This window comes from Oncorhynchus tshawytscha, linkage group LG34 (assembly GCF_018296145.1).
Source record: "Oncorhynchus tshawytscha isolate Ot180627B linkage group LG34, Otsh_v2.0, whole genome shotgun sequence".
Taxonomy (NCBI): Eukaryota; Metazoa; Chordata; class Actinopteri; order Salmoniformes; family Salmonidae; genus Oncorhynchus; species Oncorhynchus tshawytscha.
This window is the reverse complement of record NC_056462.1, coordinates 12,399,212-12,415,897: the sequence shown is the minus strand read 5'-3', so window position 1 is coordinate 12,415,897 and position 16,686 is coordinate 12,399,212. Positions and strand designations below refer to the sequence as shown.

General features: G+C 44.5%; 1 protein-coding gene across 1 annotated transcript in view; it reads right to left on the bottom strand.

Moving 5' to 3' along the window:
* The window catches only part of LOC112232019 (glycine receptor subunit alpha-3-like), a 100,506-nt gene that overhangs the window by 31,336 nt on the left and 52,484 nt on the right, over nucleotides 1-16,686 (bottom strand). The window contains exons 4-5 of the mRNA XM_024398815.2: nucleotides 9,461-9,684; nucleotides 4,744-4,826 (exon numbers count right to left, since the gene is read on the bottom strand). Of these exons, the coding sequence (XP_024254583.1) occupies nucleotides 4,744-4,826; nucleotides 9,461-9,684 (307 nt within the window). The remainder of the gene's footprint in view (nucleotides 1-4,743; nucleotides 4,827-9,460; nucleotides 9,685-16,686) is intronic.

Here is a 16,686-nt window from a genome sequence, read left to right as displayed (position 1 = left end):
ATCATACAATATCAATAGTATGGATTACACTGCATCAAGGATAAGTTGTTCCTTTCAATAGATCAACCAGGAGTCAATGTTGTTAATGTCCCACTGTCTTTTGTGCTAAAGGAATAAGCACGGGCAGATTTCATGGGCCAACCCACTATTTAGTATACCAATCCACTATTTAGTATACCAATTCACTATTTAGTATACCAATCCACTATTTAGTATGCCAATCCACTATTTAGTATGCCAATCCACAACAACCTTGGATTATAATGGTTTATCCATTCAAAAATGGGTAATTCAGGCAATGATTTTCCAGGATGGAATGTGTGACTGAGGCCTTACAGATAATGGAGTGACTGATGTGAAAGGAGGAGGGATGGAATGTGTGACTGAGGCCTTACAGATAATGGAGTGACTGATGTGAAAGGAGGAGGGATGGAATGTGTGACTGAGGCCTTACAGATAATGGAGTGACTGACGTGAAAGGAGGAGGGATGGAATGTGTGACTGAGGCCTTACAGATAATGGAGTGACTGATGTGAAAGGAGGAGGGATGGAATGTGTGACTGAGGCCTTACAGATAATGGAGTGACTGACGTGAAAGGAGGAGGGATGGAATGTGTGACTGAGGCCTTACAGATAATGGAGTGACTGACGTGAAAGGAGGAGGGATGGAATGTGTGACTGAGGCCTTACAGATAATGGAGTGACTGACGTGAAAGGAGGAGGGATGGAACGTGTGACTGAGGCCTTACAGATAATGGAGTGACTGACGTGAAAGGAGGAGGGATGGAACGTGTGACTGAGGCCTTACAGATAATGGAGTGACTGACGTGAAAGGAGGAGGGATGGAACGTGTGACTGAGGCCTTACAGATAATGGAGTGACTGACGTGAAAGGAGGAGGGATGGAACGTGTGACTGAGGCCTTACAGATAATGGAGTGACTGACGTGAAAGGAGGAGGGATGGAACGTGTGACTGAGGCCTTACAGATAATGGAGTGACTGACGTGAAAGGAGGAGGGATGGAACGTGTGACTGAGGCCTTACAGATAATGGAGTGACTGACGTGAAAGGAGGAGGGATGGAACGTGTGACTGAGGCCTTACAGATAATGGAGTGACTGACGTGAAAGGAGGAGGGATGGAACGTGTGACTGAGGCCTTACAGATAATGGAGTGACTGACGTGAAAGGAGGAGGGATGGAACGTGTGACTGAGGCCTTACAGATAATGGAGTGACTGACGTGGAAGGAGGAGGGATGGAACGTGTGACTGAGGCCTTACAGATAATGGAGTGACTGACGTGGAAGGAGGAGGGATGGAAAGTATTCTCATGTGATCAGATGAACAAAACAGGTCTGATTCTAAAGCCATGTTGACTCTACGATAATATCTCAGGAACGGCATGTAAAACTGGGACCTTGAAATGGGGAAAAAAAAGGAATCCATTCGTTTATTCCTCGGAATAAGGTCCCAGTTAACTGAGTACTAGTCATGCTAATGACCTCTTTCCATTTGAAGCATTAACATCTCCTATGGTGTCCATCAGCTAGCTTGTCACGTTCAGACCTTTAATTCCTTTGTTTTGTCATTATTTAGGATAGTCAGGGCGTGAGTTGGGGTGGGCAGTCTATGTTTGTTTTTCTATGATTTTGGGGATTTCTATGTTTCGGCCTAGTATGGATCTCAATCAGAGGCAGGTGTCATTAGTTGTCTCTGATTGAGAATCATACTTAGGTAGCCTGGGTTTCACTGTATGTTTGTGAGTGATTGTCTATGTTAGTTGCTTGTGTCAGCACAGTTCTCATTATAGCTTCACGGTCGTTATTCGTTTATTGTTTTGCATAGTTTGTATTCAGTGTTCAGTGCTTTCTTTAATTAAAAACTTCATCATGAACACATACCACGCTGCATTTTGGTCCGTTCCTTACGACGATCGTGACATAGCTGTAGGGAACGGGCATGCTAACAGCTATGCACTATTGTGCAAGATGAAAAAACTATCCAGTCTCCAGTAGGAAAATATATCTTTGAACGTAAGGACACTGAAAGATACCGACAAGAGTTAAATAATCAAGAGAAATGATATGAAATATCTGCAGCTGGATATAGAAGCATCTTGAATATATCTCCACCCCGCATGTAGGCTATTTATCTTTAACCCAACGTATCCCATGATGCAGTTCACCAGCCCAGGGGACTAGGCAGTGCAGACATTTTGGTTAATATTGGGAGATGAAATTAGACAAAGCAGCCTCCGCAGTATGAGTCAATGTACTGTAGTCACAACATGACTCAGAGCTTCCTCTGCTCCTACATTCCTATTGGTTCGCACTAATGGCTGATTTTCGAATGCCAGTTTACGTCTTAGGGGGAAACGTACCTCATTCACCACCTATGTAAAGCACTTGGAGCATCTGGAAAAGCTCTATACAAATCCAATAAATGATGACATTATTAGGCTAAATACTGGCCATGCACACACTCTAAAGATGCTACAGTATCCCAACAGACCGACCATCATAACCATTCATTATAATTGATAAGATTTCATGAATGACATGAAATAACCCATGCCTATCTATTTCCCTCCATTCCAGACACCGGGCATCGACCCATCAACATCATTCCCTTTTAACATTGAACTCACATTTCAAATGGCTAAAGCCAGCCAGAAGGGCCTCGCCGACTGTGGTACATAAAATAATGAAATAAACCCGGGGCCGTACAAACGAAGACAAATGACCTCCCCAAGCATTAAACAGTACAGCGCCATGGTAACTATCCCCCCGGGCCGCAACTGCACTGGAAAGGACAGGGTGTGTAAAAATGTATAACAACAATTAATGATGGAGCTCCATGTAATTATTGCATCTCTGTGTCCATTTTGTACATGTTGGAGAGGTGTAGAGGGGGGAGGAGAGAGAGGACGGGGAGGAGACGGGAAAGTTAGAGGAGACCGAGGGAGGGGGTTGGGGGGGGTCATTTAGCATGGTCATTACTATTAATATAAATGAATCCACCCTCTGAGCATATTTAATTTGTAGGTAATGAAGGGAGACATAAAGGAGGGTTTCCTACTCGCTACCGGACATTGATTCACTTCCCACTCACTGCAGTGTCTCCCACATCTGACCATGTATGCTAACCTCTGCCTATACCCAAGTCAAGTTATACGCTTTCCTCAACACACTACCTTGCTTATTAAAAATAGAGTCACTTCAAGCTCAGGCCAAGTTATAGCACATCATACAGATTGTTAATACATCATTCATATTATATCATATGTGCTCCCTCTGTATTCCTTCAATATATTCCTCAAGTCATTGACTCCAATTCCTGCTGATTGGAGTGTTTCTACATGATCTTCTGTGGGTTCACGTGCTTGGCCTATCTGATCCAAGCCGTTCAGCGGCTGGCTGAGCAGAGCAGGCTTTAGTTTCGTGGGGTACAGTGTGTGTACAGTGTGTCCACGCCACTGCTGCTAGCTCTGTGGGAGTAAAGTGTTAACTTGTGACTGTCGTTATCACAGTCATGTTTTGACTAGAGAGAGCGAGAGAGCGAGGGGAGTACTACATAGATGTCCTGGCTAAAAGCCTCTGCAGCTGCGACACAGCAGCAATCGGCATGAATTATTTTGCGACACACTCGGGCCCCTGTGCAAATGTACAGTGGGGCAAAAAAGTATTTAGTCAGCCACCAATTGTGCAAGTTCTCCCACTTAAAAAGATGAGAGGCCTGTAATTGTCATCATAGGTAAACTTCAACTATGACAGACAAAATTAGATTTTTTTTCTCCAGAAAATCACATTGTAGGATTTTTAGTGAATTTATTTGCAAATTATGGTGGAAAATAAGTATTAAGTATTGTAGGTATTTGCCAATTTGCTACGTCTTTTAGTGGACAGCGGACACATCCAGTGCTGTGTCTCCTCAAGTCCACACATCTTTAACAAGGTAACGGACCACTTCCTTTACTCCATGTGGTAAATGCTAATAGGGGAGTGTGCTGTAGGGAGATGGGGAACGCATAGCGATTGATGGTCCACAGGGATTGATTTCTGCTGTGTAGGAACCCCACTCACAAACTGAAGCGGCTCATCTTGATGGATGGAGTGATTGGGTCTTGAAATGCTCCTTATATGCACATATTCAGCCGGCACTTGATATGCTTATACATGTCCTCCCTTATTAGAAGTGCAGACTTTTGCATATCTAAATATATGTTAATAACCCTCCACTAACAGCCTTCATAATCAATAACAACTGGTCTACTGGCCTGAATGAGTCCATTCCACAAGGCCATATAGACAGTCTAGGCAGGAAGAGACCCTAGAGTATTAGGTCAGCGGTGTGTGTGTGTGTGTTTGTTAGAATGTGTGTGTGTGTGTGTAAGCGAGAGCCTACATTCGTGCATCTGTGTGGTCACAAGAGGACATACCATCCACACTTGCATGACAAGGCATTATTATCCTACCCAGGTAAACCCATGCCCACGCTCTCTCAACCACAAATCTTATCATATTATTTTACCAGTGACCTCATTATTTATTGGAACTATAAAAAGCTCCCTACTACCCGTCAGATGAAAAATTCAATCTGAACATCTTACGTAACAGGCTTTTGTCTTTTTATTCCAAATTTCCACTGACGGATACTGCAGTCACAGGGCTATAATGGGTGGATAACATACTAAATACTGCTATACTGCAGTACTACTACAGTAATACTATAGTGCTGTACTCACAGCTCTCTAGCTGCATGATACACGTCTGCACGTCCATGGGGAAGTTCTTCAGGTCCATCGGACAGGAGAGGGTTAATGTCAATCTGGAAAACAGACAATAGAAAATAAAAACATTTGAGTATACATCCCAACTATAAGGCATAGGTATCGTTTGACTTGAAAGGGGCTACACATTAGGCATTCATAACTACTTTGCATATTCATCAGCATTATCACGTGCCTTATGAATGTGTTAAGTATGGGTTCTGAATGTGTTTTGAATTCCTTTATGTAGGTACCCATCACATTAGATGGTAGCAGATTTTCTGCTAAGGCCAGACAAAATTGATTCACTGTTTAACGGATTTTCCCCCCAGAAAAGGGAGGCGAGCGAGCAAAAAAAAAAAAAAGTTAATAATCATTCAGGAGGATAAGGAATTACAAGACTTTACCACATTGTCCTAGGCTATATGGGCATGAACAATACGCAAAATATTCAATTTCAGACTGATTATCAGATTAGCATTATTAATACACAAATTAACATTTAATGAACATTATTCACATAGGATGTATAATAGAATGCAATATTCTGGCATATTCAAATATGATTGAAAAAAATAAAGTGATGAATGTATGAATGTTTTATCAGTGCATTCATCTGCTTAATTGTATAGCCTAACAAATTCAAGAATGATTAACTGTAAATAACTGTAATCAAATTCAAATGAGTTCATTACCTTAATGCATCTCTATAGCCGAGGCGTTAACAAAATATTCACACACATATGATTAGGCCTCTCATAGACTAGTAGGCCTTGTAGAAAGAGGATCAATCAAGTTAGGTCTACCAAATGAATGTAGCAGTGGATAAAATACATCAATCCAGCCATACAGTATACAGTGCCTTGCGAAAGTATTCGGCCCCCTTGAACTTTGCGACCTTTTGCCACATTTCAGGCTTCAAACATAAAGATATAAAACTGTATTTTTTTGTGAAGAATCAACAACAAGTGGGACACAATCATGAAGTGGAACGACATTTATTGGATATTTCAAACTTTTTTAACAAATCAAAAACTGAAAAATTGGGCGTGCAAAATTATTCAGCCCCCTTAAGTTAATACTTTGTAGCGCCACCTTTTGCTGCGATTACAGCTGTAAGTCGCTTGGGGTATGTCTCTATCAGTTTTGAACATCGAGAGACTGAAATTTTTTCCCATTCCTCCTTGCAAAACAGCTCGAGCTCAGTGAGGTTGGATGGAGAGCATTTGTGAACAGCAGTTTTCAGTTCTTTCCACAGATTCTCAATTGGATTCAGGTCTGGACTTTGACTTGGCCATTCTAACACCTGGATATGTTTATTTTTGAACCATTCCATTGTAGATTTTGCTTTATGTTTTGGATCATTGTCTTGTTGGAAGACAAATCTCCGTCCCAGTCTCAGGTCTTTTGCAGACTCCATCAGGTTTTCTTCCAGAATGGTCCTGTATTTGGCTCCATCCATCTTCCCATCAATTTTAACCATCTTCCCTGTCCCTGCTGAAGAAAAGCTGGCCCAAACCATGATGCTGCCACCACCATGTTTGACAGTGGGGATAGGGTGTTCAGGGTGATGAGCTGTGTTGCTTTTACGCCAAACATAACGTTTTGCATTGTTGCCAAAAAGTTCAATTTTGGTTTCATCTGACCAGAGCACCTTCTTCCACATGTTTGGTGTGTCTCCCAGGTGGCTTGTGGCAAACTTTAAACAACACTTTTTATGGATATCTTTAAGAAATGTCTTTCTTCTTGCCACTCTTCCATAAAGGCCAGATTTGTGCAATATACGACTGATTGTTGTCCTATGGACAGTCTCCCACCTCAGCTGTAGATCTCTGCAGTTCATCCAGAGTGATCATGGGCCTCTTGGCTGCATCTCTGATCAGTCTTCTCCTTGTATGAGCTGAAAGTTTAGAGGGACGGCCAGGTCTTGGTAGATTTGCAGTGGTCTGATACTCCTTCCATTTCAATATTATCGCTTGCACAGTGCTCCTTGGGATGTTTAAAGCTTGGGAAATCTTTTTGTATCCAAATCCAGCTTTAAACTTCTTCACAACAGTATCTCGGACCTGCCTGGTGTGTTCCTTGTTCTTCATGATGCTCTCTGCGCTTTTAACGGACCTCTGAGACTATCACAGTGCAGGTGCATTTATACGGAGACTTGATTACACACAGGTGGATTATATTTATCATCATTAGTCATTTAGGTCAACATTGGATCATTCAGAGATCCTCACTGAACTTCTGGAGAGTGTTTGCTGCACTGAAAGTAAAGGGGCTGAATAATTTTGCACGCCCAATTTTTCAGTTTTTGATTTGTTAAAAAGTTTGAAATATCCAATAAATGTCGTTCCACTTCATGATTGTGTCCCACTTGTTGTTGATTCTTCACAAAAAATACAGTTTTATATCTTTATGTTTGAAGCCTGAAATGTGGCAAAAGGTCGCAAAGTTCAAGGGGGCCGAATACTTTCGCAAGGCACTGTAACCTTTCATCATCATTAAAAAAAATACATACATGCACAAATAGAAGCATCAATCTACATAGATCAAACGTGACCAAATGCAAGCCCAGTAACTTCTCACCGCCTCCTCCTTCGACTGTCTCCTCTGGCTGCCAGGAATATCCCCCACCTGCTGATCTGCACGAAGTGTGTGCGTGCCACTGGCGATGCACTTTGTTCGACGTGCTAGCTGTTCTTGACGGCGCATCATCACTTCAAACGCATTCCGTCGTGGTGTTATCGGTACTTACATTTTACCGGTACTACCAGTAGTAAGTTATAAATCGCCATTCAGCTCACACACATCGATTTCATCAATCAATTTGACTTCAATTTGGCTGTCCAAAATACTATCAGCTTGCACTGCGTCTTTGCTGATGAATGCCCTGATCTCCGATGCAATAACCATGAATTTAACCAACTGTTTGTTTATAATGAGGGACGTCCCACGTTTAACCTGGACACATAAATAGTAGGAATTTGCGCAGGCTTCAGCCTTGAAGGCATGAGAGAGATTCCAAGAACAAAGGATGAGATGTTACTATCCTTTGGCATTAGAGAGAAATTAAACATTTGCACGTCGACTTCAGGTGTCAGCGTGTGTGTTTCACTGTCCAATCCGAAGCTCGAACATGATCTGAGCGAGTGGTCTGAGTCGGTTTGGTCTCTTGGGAAATCCACAAAAAAGAGTGGACAGTGCATTATAAACAGAGCATATATTGGCCAAAAAATAACACATCTGATTATTCGTTTTTTTTTTTTAAATTGGGGTGTTGAGAAAAGTGAGGCGGGGCATCCATCAAACAGTAATTCAACATTGTCCAGCCTAACCTACACTCGTAGGAAAAAAAGGTGATATCTAAAAGGGTTCTTCAGCTGTCCTAATAGAAGAACCCTTCGAAGAACCCTTTTGGTTCCAGGTAGAACCATTTTGGTTCCAAGTAGAACCCTTTTGAGTTACATGTAGAACCCTTTACACAGAGGGTTCAACATGGAACCCATAATAGTTCTACTTGGATCCCAAAAAGGCTTTCCTATGGGGGCAGCCGAAGAACCCCCTTTTTTTCCTAAGTGTACATTCACATGTATCATGCCTGGACAAATCCTGTCAAGTGTCAAGTAAACTTGGCTCAGTGTTGAACCAGTAGTGCTGCAAATCGCTGGTGAGGAGAGAGAGAAAGAGAGGAGAGAGAGAGAGAGAGAGGAAAAAGAAAGAGAGCGAGAGGAAAAAGAAGGGAGAGGAGAGAAAGAGCGAGGCAGAGAGATGAGAAGGATGGAGAGAGAGGCATCCAGTTGGAGGAGAGGGAATGAAAGAATGAGCAAAAGGATAGAGACAAAACGAAGAAGGCTGACGGTTTTAATTACGTCCTCCACCCCGGAGGCGCCAGGCTGCGGACGGACTCCATGGCCGATGGGATCCCTCCGTTCCGTCGTGTCATATCCTCTCAGCCTTCCATCACAGCTTTTCTACGGCCCCGCCACTACACAACTCCATAACTCAACCCGACTGATGCCGTCAACTCAAGGCTTTCAACAATTCACCGCTCCACCTTGAGATTTACACAACATTGTGACACCCCCCGTTCTGGCTTTATGTTTAATGACAGAAGATGAGAAGTGTCCCAGCTTAATTGAGGGTGTGGCAAAAAAAAAGGGTTCCAAAAGAGTTCTTCAACTGTCCTCATAGGAGAACCCTTTTTAGTTCCAGGTTCCAGGTAGCACTCTTTTGGGTTCCATGTTCTACATAGAACTCAATAGGGTTCTACATGGAACGAACAGGGTTTTACCTGGAACCCCAAAAAATTGTTCAAAAGGGTTCTCCTATGGGGACAGCGGACGAACCCTTTTAGATTCTAGATAGCACCTTTTATTCTGAAGAGTGTGGTGGATTGAATGTTTCGAGCTGGGATAAGACTCGGCGTGAGTTACGGGCCATTCAACGGACCTATAGTCTGATTATGTGATTGATGTATCAACGTAAGATGGTCATTTGATGATGCGTAGGCCCACACCTCTTGAGGGTTTTTCACACTACTGAGCCAAACTGAGCTGAGCCAAACCAAGCTGTACTGAGCTAGCCTGGTAATGAATCCACCATAGTTGATGGAATTATCCGAGCCAGCCCATTTTGGCTAAGTTAGGTATTATAATGTGAAACGGGTGTTAGTGGGATCCATACTGTACACACTCACCGTATAGAATAGAGGACGTTGCCGTTCTTGAATATTCTTAACAGCTTGTTGTCTGTGGTGACTTCGTGGAAATGGGCCCCTTTCTCGTTGGCGAAGAACAAGTCAGGTTTCCAGATAGAGTCCAACATAGAGGGGTCCAGGTCCAGAGAACCGTCAGGGTACTCTGTGTACGCTAACCTGGGGTCGTTCCACTTTTGACGGAGGAAGATGTTCACTCTGTAGTCCTAGTGGATGGAGGGAGGGAGAGGGGAGAGGGAGAGGGAGCGAGGGAGAGGGGAGAGGGAGGGAGGAAGGGAGAGGAGAGAGGGAGTGAGGGAGAGGGGAGAGGGAGCAAGAGGAGTAGGGAATTAGTGACAGGTTGTGATTTGCAGTTGACTGCAGGGTTTTAACATGGTACACTGAGCTACAGTACTGTGTCCTGCCCCTCTGCATTCATCACATTCCCCCAGAGGTCTGAGTTTAGGGTCCTCGTGGTCCCAGCTGATGCTCATGGAGCAGGCACCACTGAACCAGGCATAGGGGCACCTACAGGGGCGCGAAGTCCGCATATGGTGGTGACACTTTGGGGACCCAAAGTCAGTACTGTATCCTCCCCTCTACGGTCCTGGTGGTTCCTGCTGATGTTCAGAGTGCTGACATCAATGAACCAAGGCAGAGAGGACCATGAAGTCCCCATATGGTGGGGACCCGGGGCGCAGATGCGTCGGATGCCTCTGGTGCTTCCGGGATCAACTCCCCTATTCTTTCAGTTCCTTTCCCTGTTCTCTGTGCTGTCATCACGGTCACTTAGCCACACGCCACCTGGGCTTTCTAATAAAGCTGATGCTTTATAGGGATTTGCTTCTTAAAAATGTCCCTTACATCTCTACGTCCGATTCCCCATAGTCCATGTTGCAGTGTACGGCCCATGCCCTGTCCAGTTGAATTCATGTATAGTACTGCACAGATTTGATGTTCCATAGGGGGAAAAGCCCTGTCAAAATTGACATGCCCTAAAGGCACTTCAGGTTAAAAATGTTTTAATGAATGCTCCAACAATAAACATCTGTTTAGGTGATATGTTTTCAACTAGGTGATATATTTAAAAAAAAAAAAATCATACTTCATTTTAGGGGATACATCAATCTAAATGGCCTTTTTTTTTTTACCAGTGTTGCTGAGCAAATACCAAGCTGTAATTACATATCTTGTCTACCTCAGCCGGGTGAAAACGCTTTTATTAGATTTTACATGAACATTTAGAGTAGATGTTACATAAAGTGCATTGGAAAGAAAAGGACTGACATATCCCATCTGAAGGCATCTGCTGTTCGGAGACAACGTCGGTACAGCAGCTCTCCTGCTATCAAACATATGGTGCACTATTACCATTAGCACTCATCACTTTAACGGGAATGACAATATCTATTCACTTGAGCTCGTTCAGAGCTGAAAAGACAGACAGACCACTGAGAAGAACAGCTGGGAAAATTGGGATAGGTTTGATTAGGCATGACGGTGTTTGTTTTGTTCATGGTCCAAGGGCCTGTGTAGTTGTTCGTTTTCATAATGGTTAATGTTAGCACTCGGCTAGGGAGAGCTGATCCCAAATCAGTTACTAACGGTAGTTCCACAATGTGTATTCGTTCAGCAGCTGATCATGAATAATGACACTGAGCCTGCTCTCTCCCGCTCTCTGACACAGACAGACTGAACAGGGTAACACACCTCACATTTGGGAGTTCACTTTTCATTGAACTGACACTGGTGCTCGCGAAAAGCTGTGCGATTTCGTCGCTTATTCAAACATCCTTTTTTCTCTAATCTGTGATGGCGGACAGGAAATATCTAGCAGCGGTGATCGTCCCACATTTTTCTGCAATACTCAGTCCATCTCTAGTCCTTCTTATAGAGACACACTAACATACTGTAGTCTATATGGGCCCTTTGAGGTCCTATTGTACACATACTGTAGTCTATACGGGCCCCTTGAGGTCCTATGGTAAACATACTGTAGTCTATATGGGCCCCTTGAGGTCCTATGGTACACATACTGTAGTCTATATGGGCCCCTTGAGGTCCTATGGTACACATACTGTAGTCTATATGGGCCCCTTGAGGTCCTATGGTACACATACTGTGGCCTATATGGGCCCCTTGAGGTCCTATGGTACACATACTGTAGTCTATACGGGCCCCTTGAGGTCCTATGGTACACATACTGTGGTCTATATGGGCCCCTTGAGGTCCTATGGTACACATACTGTAGTCTATACGGGCCCCTTGAGGTCCTATGGTACACATACTGTAGTCTATATGGGCCCCTTGAGGTCCTATGGTACACATACTGTAGTCTATACGGGCCCCTTGAGGTCCTATGGTACACATACTGTAGTCTATACGGGCCCCTTGAGGTCCTATGGTACACATACTGTAGTCTATATGGGCCCCTTGAGGTCCTATGGTACACATACTGTAGTCTATATGGGCCCCTTGAGGTCCTATGGTACACATACTGTAGTCTATACGGGCCCCTTGAGGTCCTATGGTATACTTGTCTGACATGACACTGACACAGTCTCCACTTTTGTTTAAGATGTTCTTCTAGAAACCCCATGTAACTCTAATCTATGACGTGACTCTAGTCTACCATGTGACTCTGACTCTAGTCTACCGCATGACTCTGACTCTAGTCTACCACGTGACTCTAGTCTACCATGTGACTCTGACTCTAGTTTACCACGTGACTCTAGTCTACCATGTGACTGTGACTCTAGTCTACCACGTGACTCTGTGACTCTAATCTACCACGTGACTCTAGTCTACCCTGTGACTATAGTCTACCCTGTGACTATAGTCTACCACGTGACTCTAGTCTACCACGTGACTCTAGTCTACCACGTGACTCTAGTCTACCACGTGACTCTAGTCTACCACGTGACTCTAGTCTACCACGTGACTCTAGTCTACCACGTGACTCTAGTCTACCACGTGACTCTAGTCTACCACGTGACTCTAGTCTACCATGTGACTCTAGTCTACCATGTGACTCTAGTCTACCAAGTGACTCTAGTCTACCACGTGACTTTAGTCTACCACGTGACTTTAGTCTACCACGTGACTGTGACTCTAGTCTACCATGTGACTCTAGTCTACCACGTGACTCTAGTCTACCACGTGACTCTGTGACTCGCCTACCACGTGACTCTCGCCTACCACGTGACTCTCGCCTACCACGTGACTCTCACCTACCACGTGACTCTCGTCTACCACGTGACTCTCGTCTACCACGTGACTCTCGTCTACCACGTGACTCTGTGACTAGTCTACCATGTGACTCGTCTACCACGTGACTCTAGTCTACCACGTGACTCTAGTCTACCACGTGACTCTAGTCTACCACGTGACTCTAGTCTACCACGTGACTCTAGTCTACCACGTGACTCTTTGACTCTAGTCTACCATGTGACTCTAGTCTACCACGTGACTCTAGTCAACCACGTGACTCTGTGACTCTAGTCTACCATGTGACTCTGTGACTCTAGTCTACCATGTGACTCGTCTACCACGTGACTCTAGTCTACCACGTGACTCTAGTCTACCACGTGACTCTGTGACTCGTCTACCACGTGACTCTAGTCTACCACGTGACTCTAGTCTACCATGTGACTCTAGTCTACCACGTGACTCTAGTCAACCACGTGACTCTGTGACTCTAGTCTACCATGTGACTCTGTGACTCTAGTCTACCATGTGACTCGTCTACCACGTGACTCTAGTCTACCACGTGACTCTAGTCTACCACGTGACTCTAGTCTACCACGTGACTCTGTGACTCTAGTCTACCATGTGACTCTAGTCTACCACGTGACTCTAGTCAACCACGTGACTCTGTGACTCTAGTCTACCATGTGACTCTGTGACTCTAGTCTACCATGTGACTCTGTGACTCTAGTCTACCACGTGACTCTAGTCTACCACGTGACTCTAGTCTACCACGTGACTGTGACTCTAGTCTACCATGTGACTCTAGTCTACCACGTGACTCTAGTCTACCATGTGACTGTGACTCTAGTCTACCACGTGACTCTAGTCTACCACGTGACTCTAGTCTACCATGTGACTCTAGTCTAACACGTGACTAGTCTACCACATGACTAGTCTACCACGTGACTCTAGTCTACCACGTGACTCTAGTCTACCACGTGACTCTGTGACTCTAGTCTACCACGTGACTCTAGTCTACCACGTGACTAGTCTACCACGTGACTAGTCTACCACGTGACACTGTGACTCTAGTCTACCATGTGACGAGTCTACCACGTGACTCTGACTCTAGTCTACCACGTGACTGACTCTAGTCTACCACATGACTCTGTGACTCTAGTCTACCACATGACTGTGACTCTAATCTACCACGTGACTGTGACTCTAGTCTACCACGTGACTCTAGTCTACCATGTGACTCTATGGCTCTAGTCTACCACGTGACTCTATGGCTCTAGTCTACCACGTGACTCTATGGCTCTAGTCTACCACGTGACTCTATGGCTCTAGTCTACCACGTGACTCTATGGCTCTATTCTACCACGTGACTCTATGGCTCTAGTCTACCACGTGACTCTATGGCTCTAGTCTACCACGTGACTCTGTGACTCTAGTCTACCACGTCACTCTAGTCTACCACGTCACTCTATGGCTCTAGTCTACCACGTGACTCTATGGCTCTAGTCTACCACGTGACTCTATGGCTCTAGTCTACCACGTGACTCTATGGCTCTAGTCTACCACGTGACTCTATGGCTCTAGTCTACCACGTGACTCTATGGCTCTAGTCTACCACATGACTCTAGTCTACCATGTGACCATGTCACTCTAGTCTACCACGTGACTCTAGTCTACCATGTGACCATGTCACTCTAGGTACCCAATACCCCCTCAACCACAACTCCCTACATACCTCTGCTATCGTTGTGAGCGCCTTTCCATGTATGTGTCCCAGTGAGGACCACGGCTCATGGCTGTGGGCACAGCAGCACATACGGGTTTAGTGGAGCACTGGTAATCTGTGGTATAAGCAGGAAGAACCACCGGACACAGTAGAACCACCAGACACAGTGGAACTCTCTCCTGGGAAGCCTCCTATGTCACTGCATCACTGACTTTGATGACTGACTGGAAGGCACAGCACTCACAGATTGAACTGCTGACCTGAATTAACAACACTTAACTTAAGGAAAGAAGTCAAAGAGCAAATCAATCCTAACTAGGGCCAGGAGTTTTTCCAGGTCAGGTCACATGGTCAGGGAAAACATGTGCCCTATCATAACAAACAAGCCAACCATACTTTCATGGTTGTAAGCTAGGGCACATGTTGCTAGATGTGGTCGATTCCAGAACTCAACTGATGATGCAAACCTCGACTTATGTAGCATGACATCATATACACTGAGTGTAAAAAACATTAGGAATGGCTTCCTATAATTGAGTTTTGCCCTCAGAACAGCCTCAATACGTTGAGGCATTGACTCTACAAGGTGTCAAAAGCGTTCCACAGGGATGCTGGCCCGTGTTGACTCCAATGCTTCCCACTGTTGTGTCAAGTTGGCTAGATGTCCTTTGGGTGGTGGACCATTCTTGATACACACAGGAAACTGTTGAGTGTGAAAAAACCCAGCAGCGTTGCAATTCCTGACACACTCAAACCGCTACGTCTGGCACCTACTACCTTACCCCATTCAATTCACCCTCTGAATGGCACACAATCCATGTCTCAAGTAAAAAAAAAAAAAATCCTTCTTTAACCTGTCTCCTCCCCTTCCTCTATACTGATTGGTGGATTTAACAAGTGACATCAATAAGGGATCAATAGCTTTAATCTGTATTCACCTGGTCAGTCTACTTGATGGAAAGAGTAGGTGTCCTTAACACAGTGTGTGTTTTGTCCATGTGGTTGCTGCATGGTAAACGCTCCTAATAACCTCTAAAAGTCTAAACCTTTGGAGGGGGGGGGGGGTTCTACTATTTCCTTTACTACTATAGCCCACAGAAACACATTGAGTAACACGTTCAGAAATGGCAAAACAAAGTAAAAACATAAGGAATAAGGTTTCGGGGTGACTGTCCTACAGTATATCTAGAAGATAAGACAGCTCAGGAAATATTGATGTTTTTTTTTGGACTGTGACAAAGTCTGGGGAGAGGCTCAGTGAGGCAGAGTAAAACTAGGTTTTAATCCATAATTGACCAACAGAAATGCTTACAAATAACAAAGGCAATCTTAAACTGAGCCTTTCAGCCCCAACATGTCTGCTACGAGCAAATGGGAGCAACAACAGCAGGCTAATAAACAGTTGGGGCTGATTGTCCAGCCAATCACACACTTGATTGACTCATTACCCTCAGCTGGGCTCCATTAGCCTCCCAACAGGAAAAGCGCCAGAAAGGTGCGGCAAGAGGGCTTGTCTCCTTCAGTGCCACATGGACACAGATGCGGAAGGCCGACATAAGTGGATGCGGAGGATTGAGACGCAGCCCATGCAAAGAAACTGATATCTCTAGCTTGAACTGATGGCTTTTGATGGGTATTTTTTGAATTATGTTACCTAGATTGATGCAGTGTTCCAACATGAACACACCACGCCACCATCTTTAATGTGGTCACTATAGCTTGGTACTATAGGATTGACCACTGAGCTTTAATCTCAGATCTGATCTGTCAAACCAACCCTCGTTGGTTGAGATGAGAGGGGAGGATGGACACACACCACACACACACACACACACACACACACACACACACACACACACACACACACACACACACACACACACACACACACACACACACACACACACACGCCATAGTAAATAAGACGTGGCAGTGTGTAGCCTCCCCTTTGTACTCTATGACACAATGTTTCCATCCATCACTGACAGCAGTTCAATCCCCATGTCAAAGCAGCACTGTGCTATCAGAAGTTATGTCACAGTCAGAAAGGCTTGTCGTCTGGTCTGCTGCTTGCTGCGAAGGAATCAGAGCCACACAGTGTCAGAGTCCTTTTCAAATCTAATCTAATCAAATCAGACCCAGAAAGGAATACATCAAATTTTTGTATGTCTCCCTTGTAAGTCTCTAACAGAATTCTCCAATCCACTCTCTCCTTGTAGCTCAAACAGACTTAACCCACCCACTCTCGGTCTATCTCTGAATGAAACCTTTTCCCTGTGATGGGCCATGAGCAACG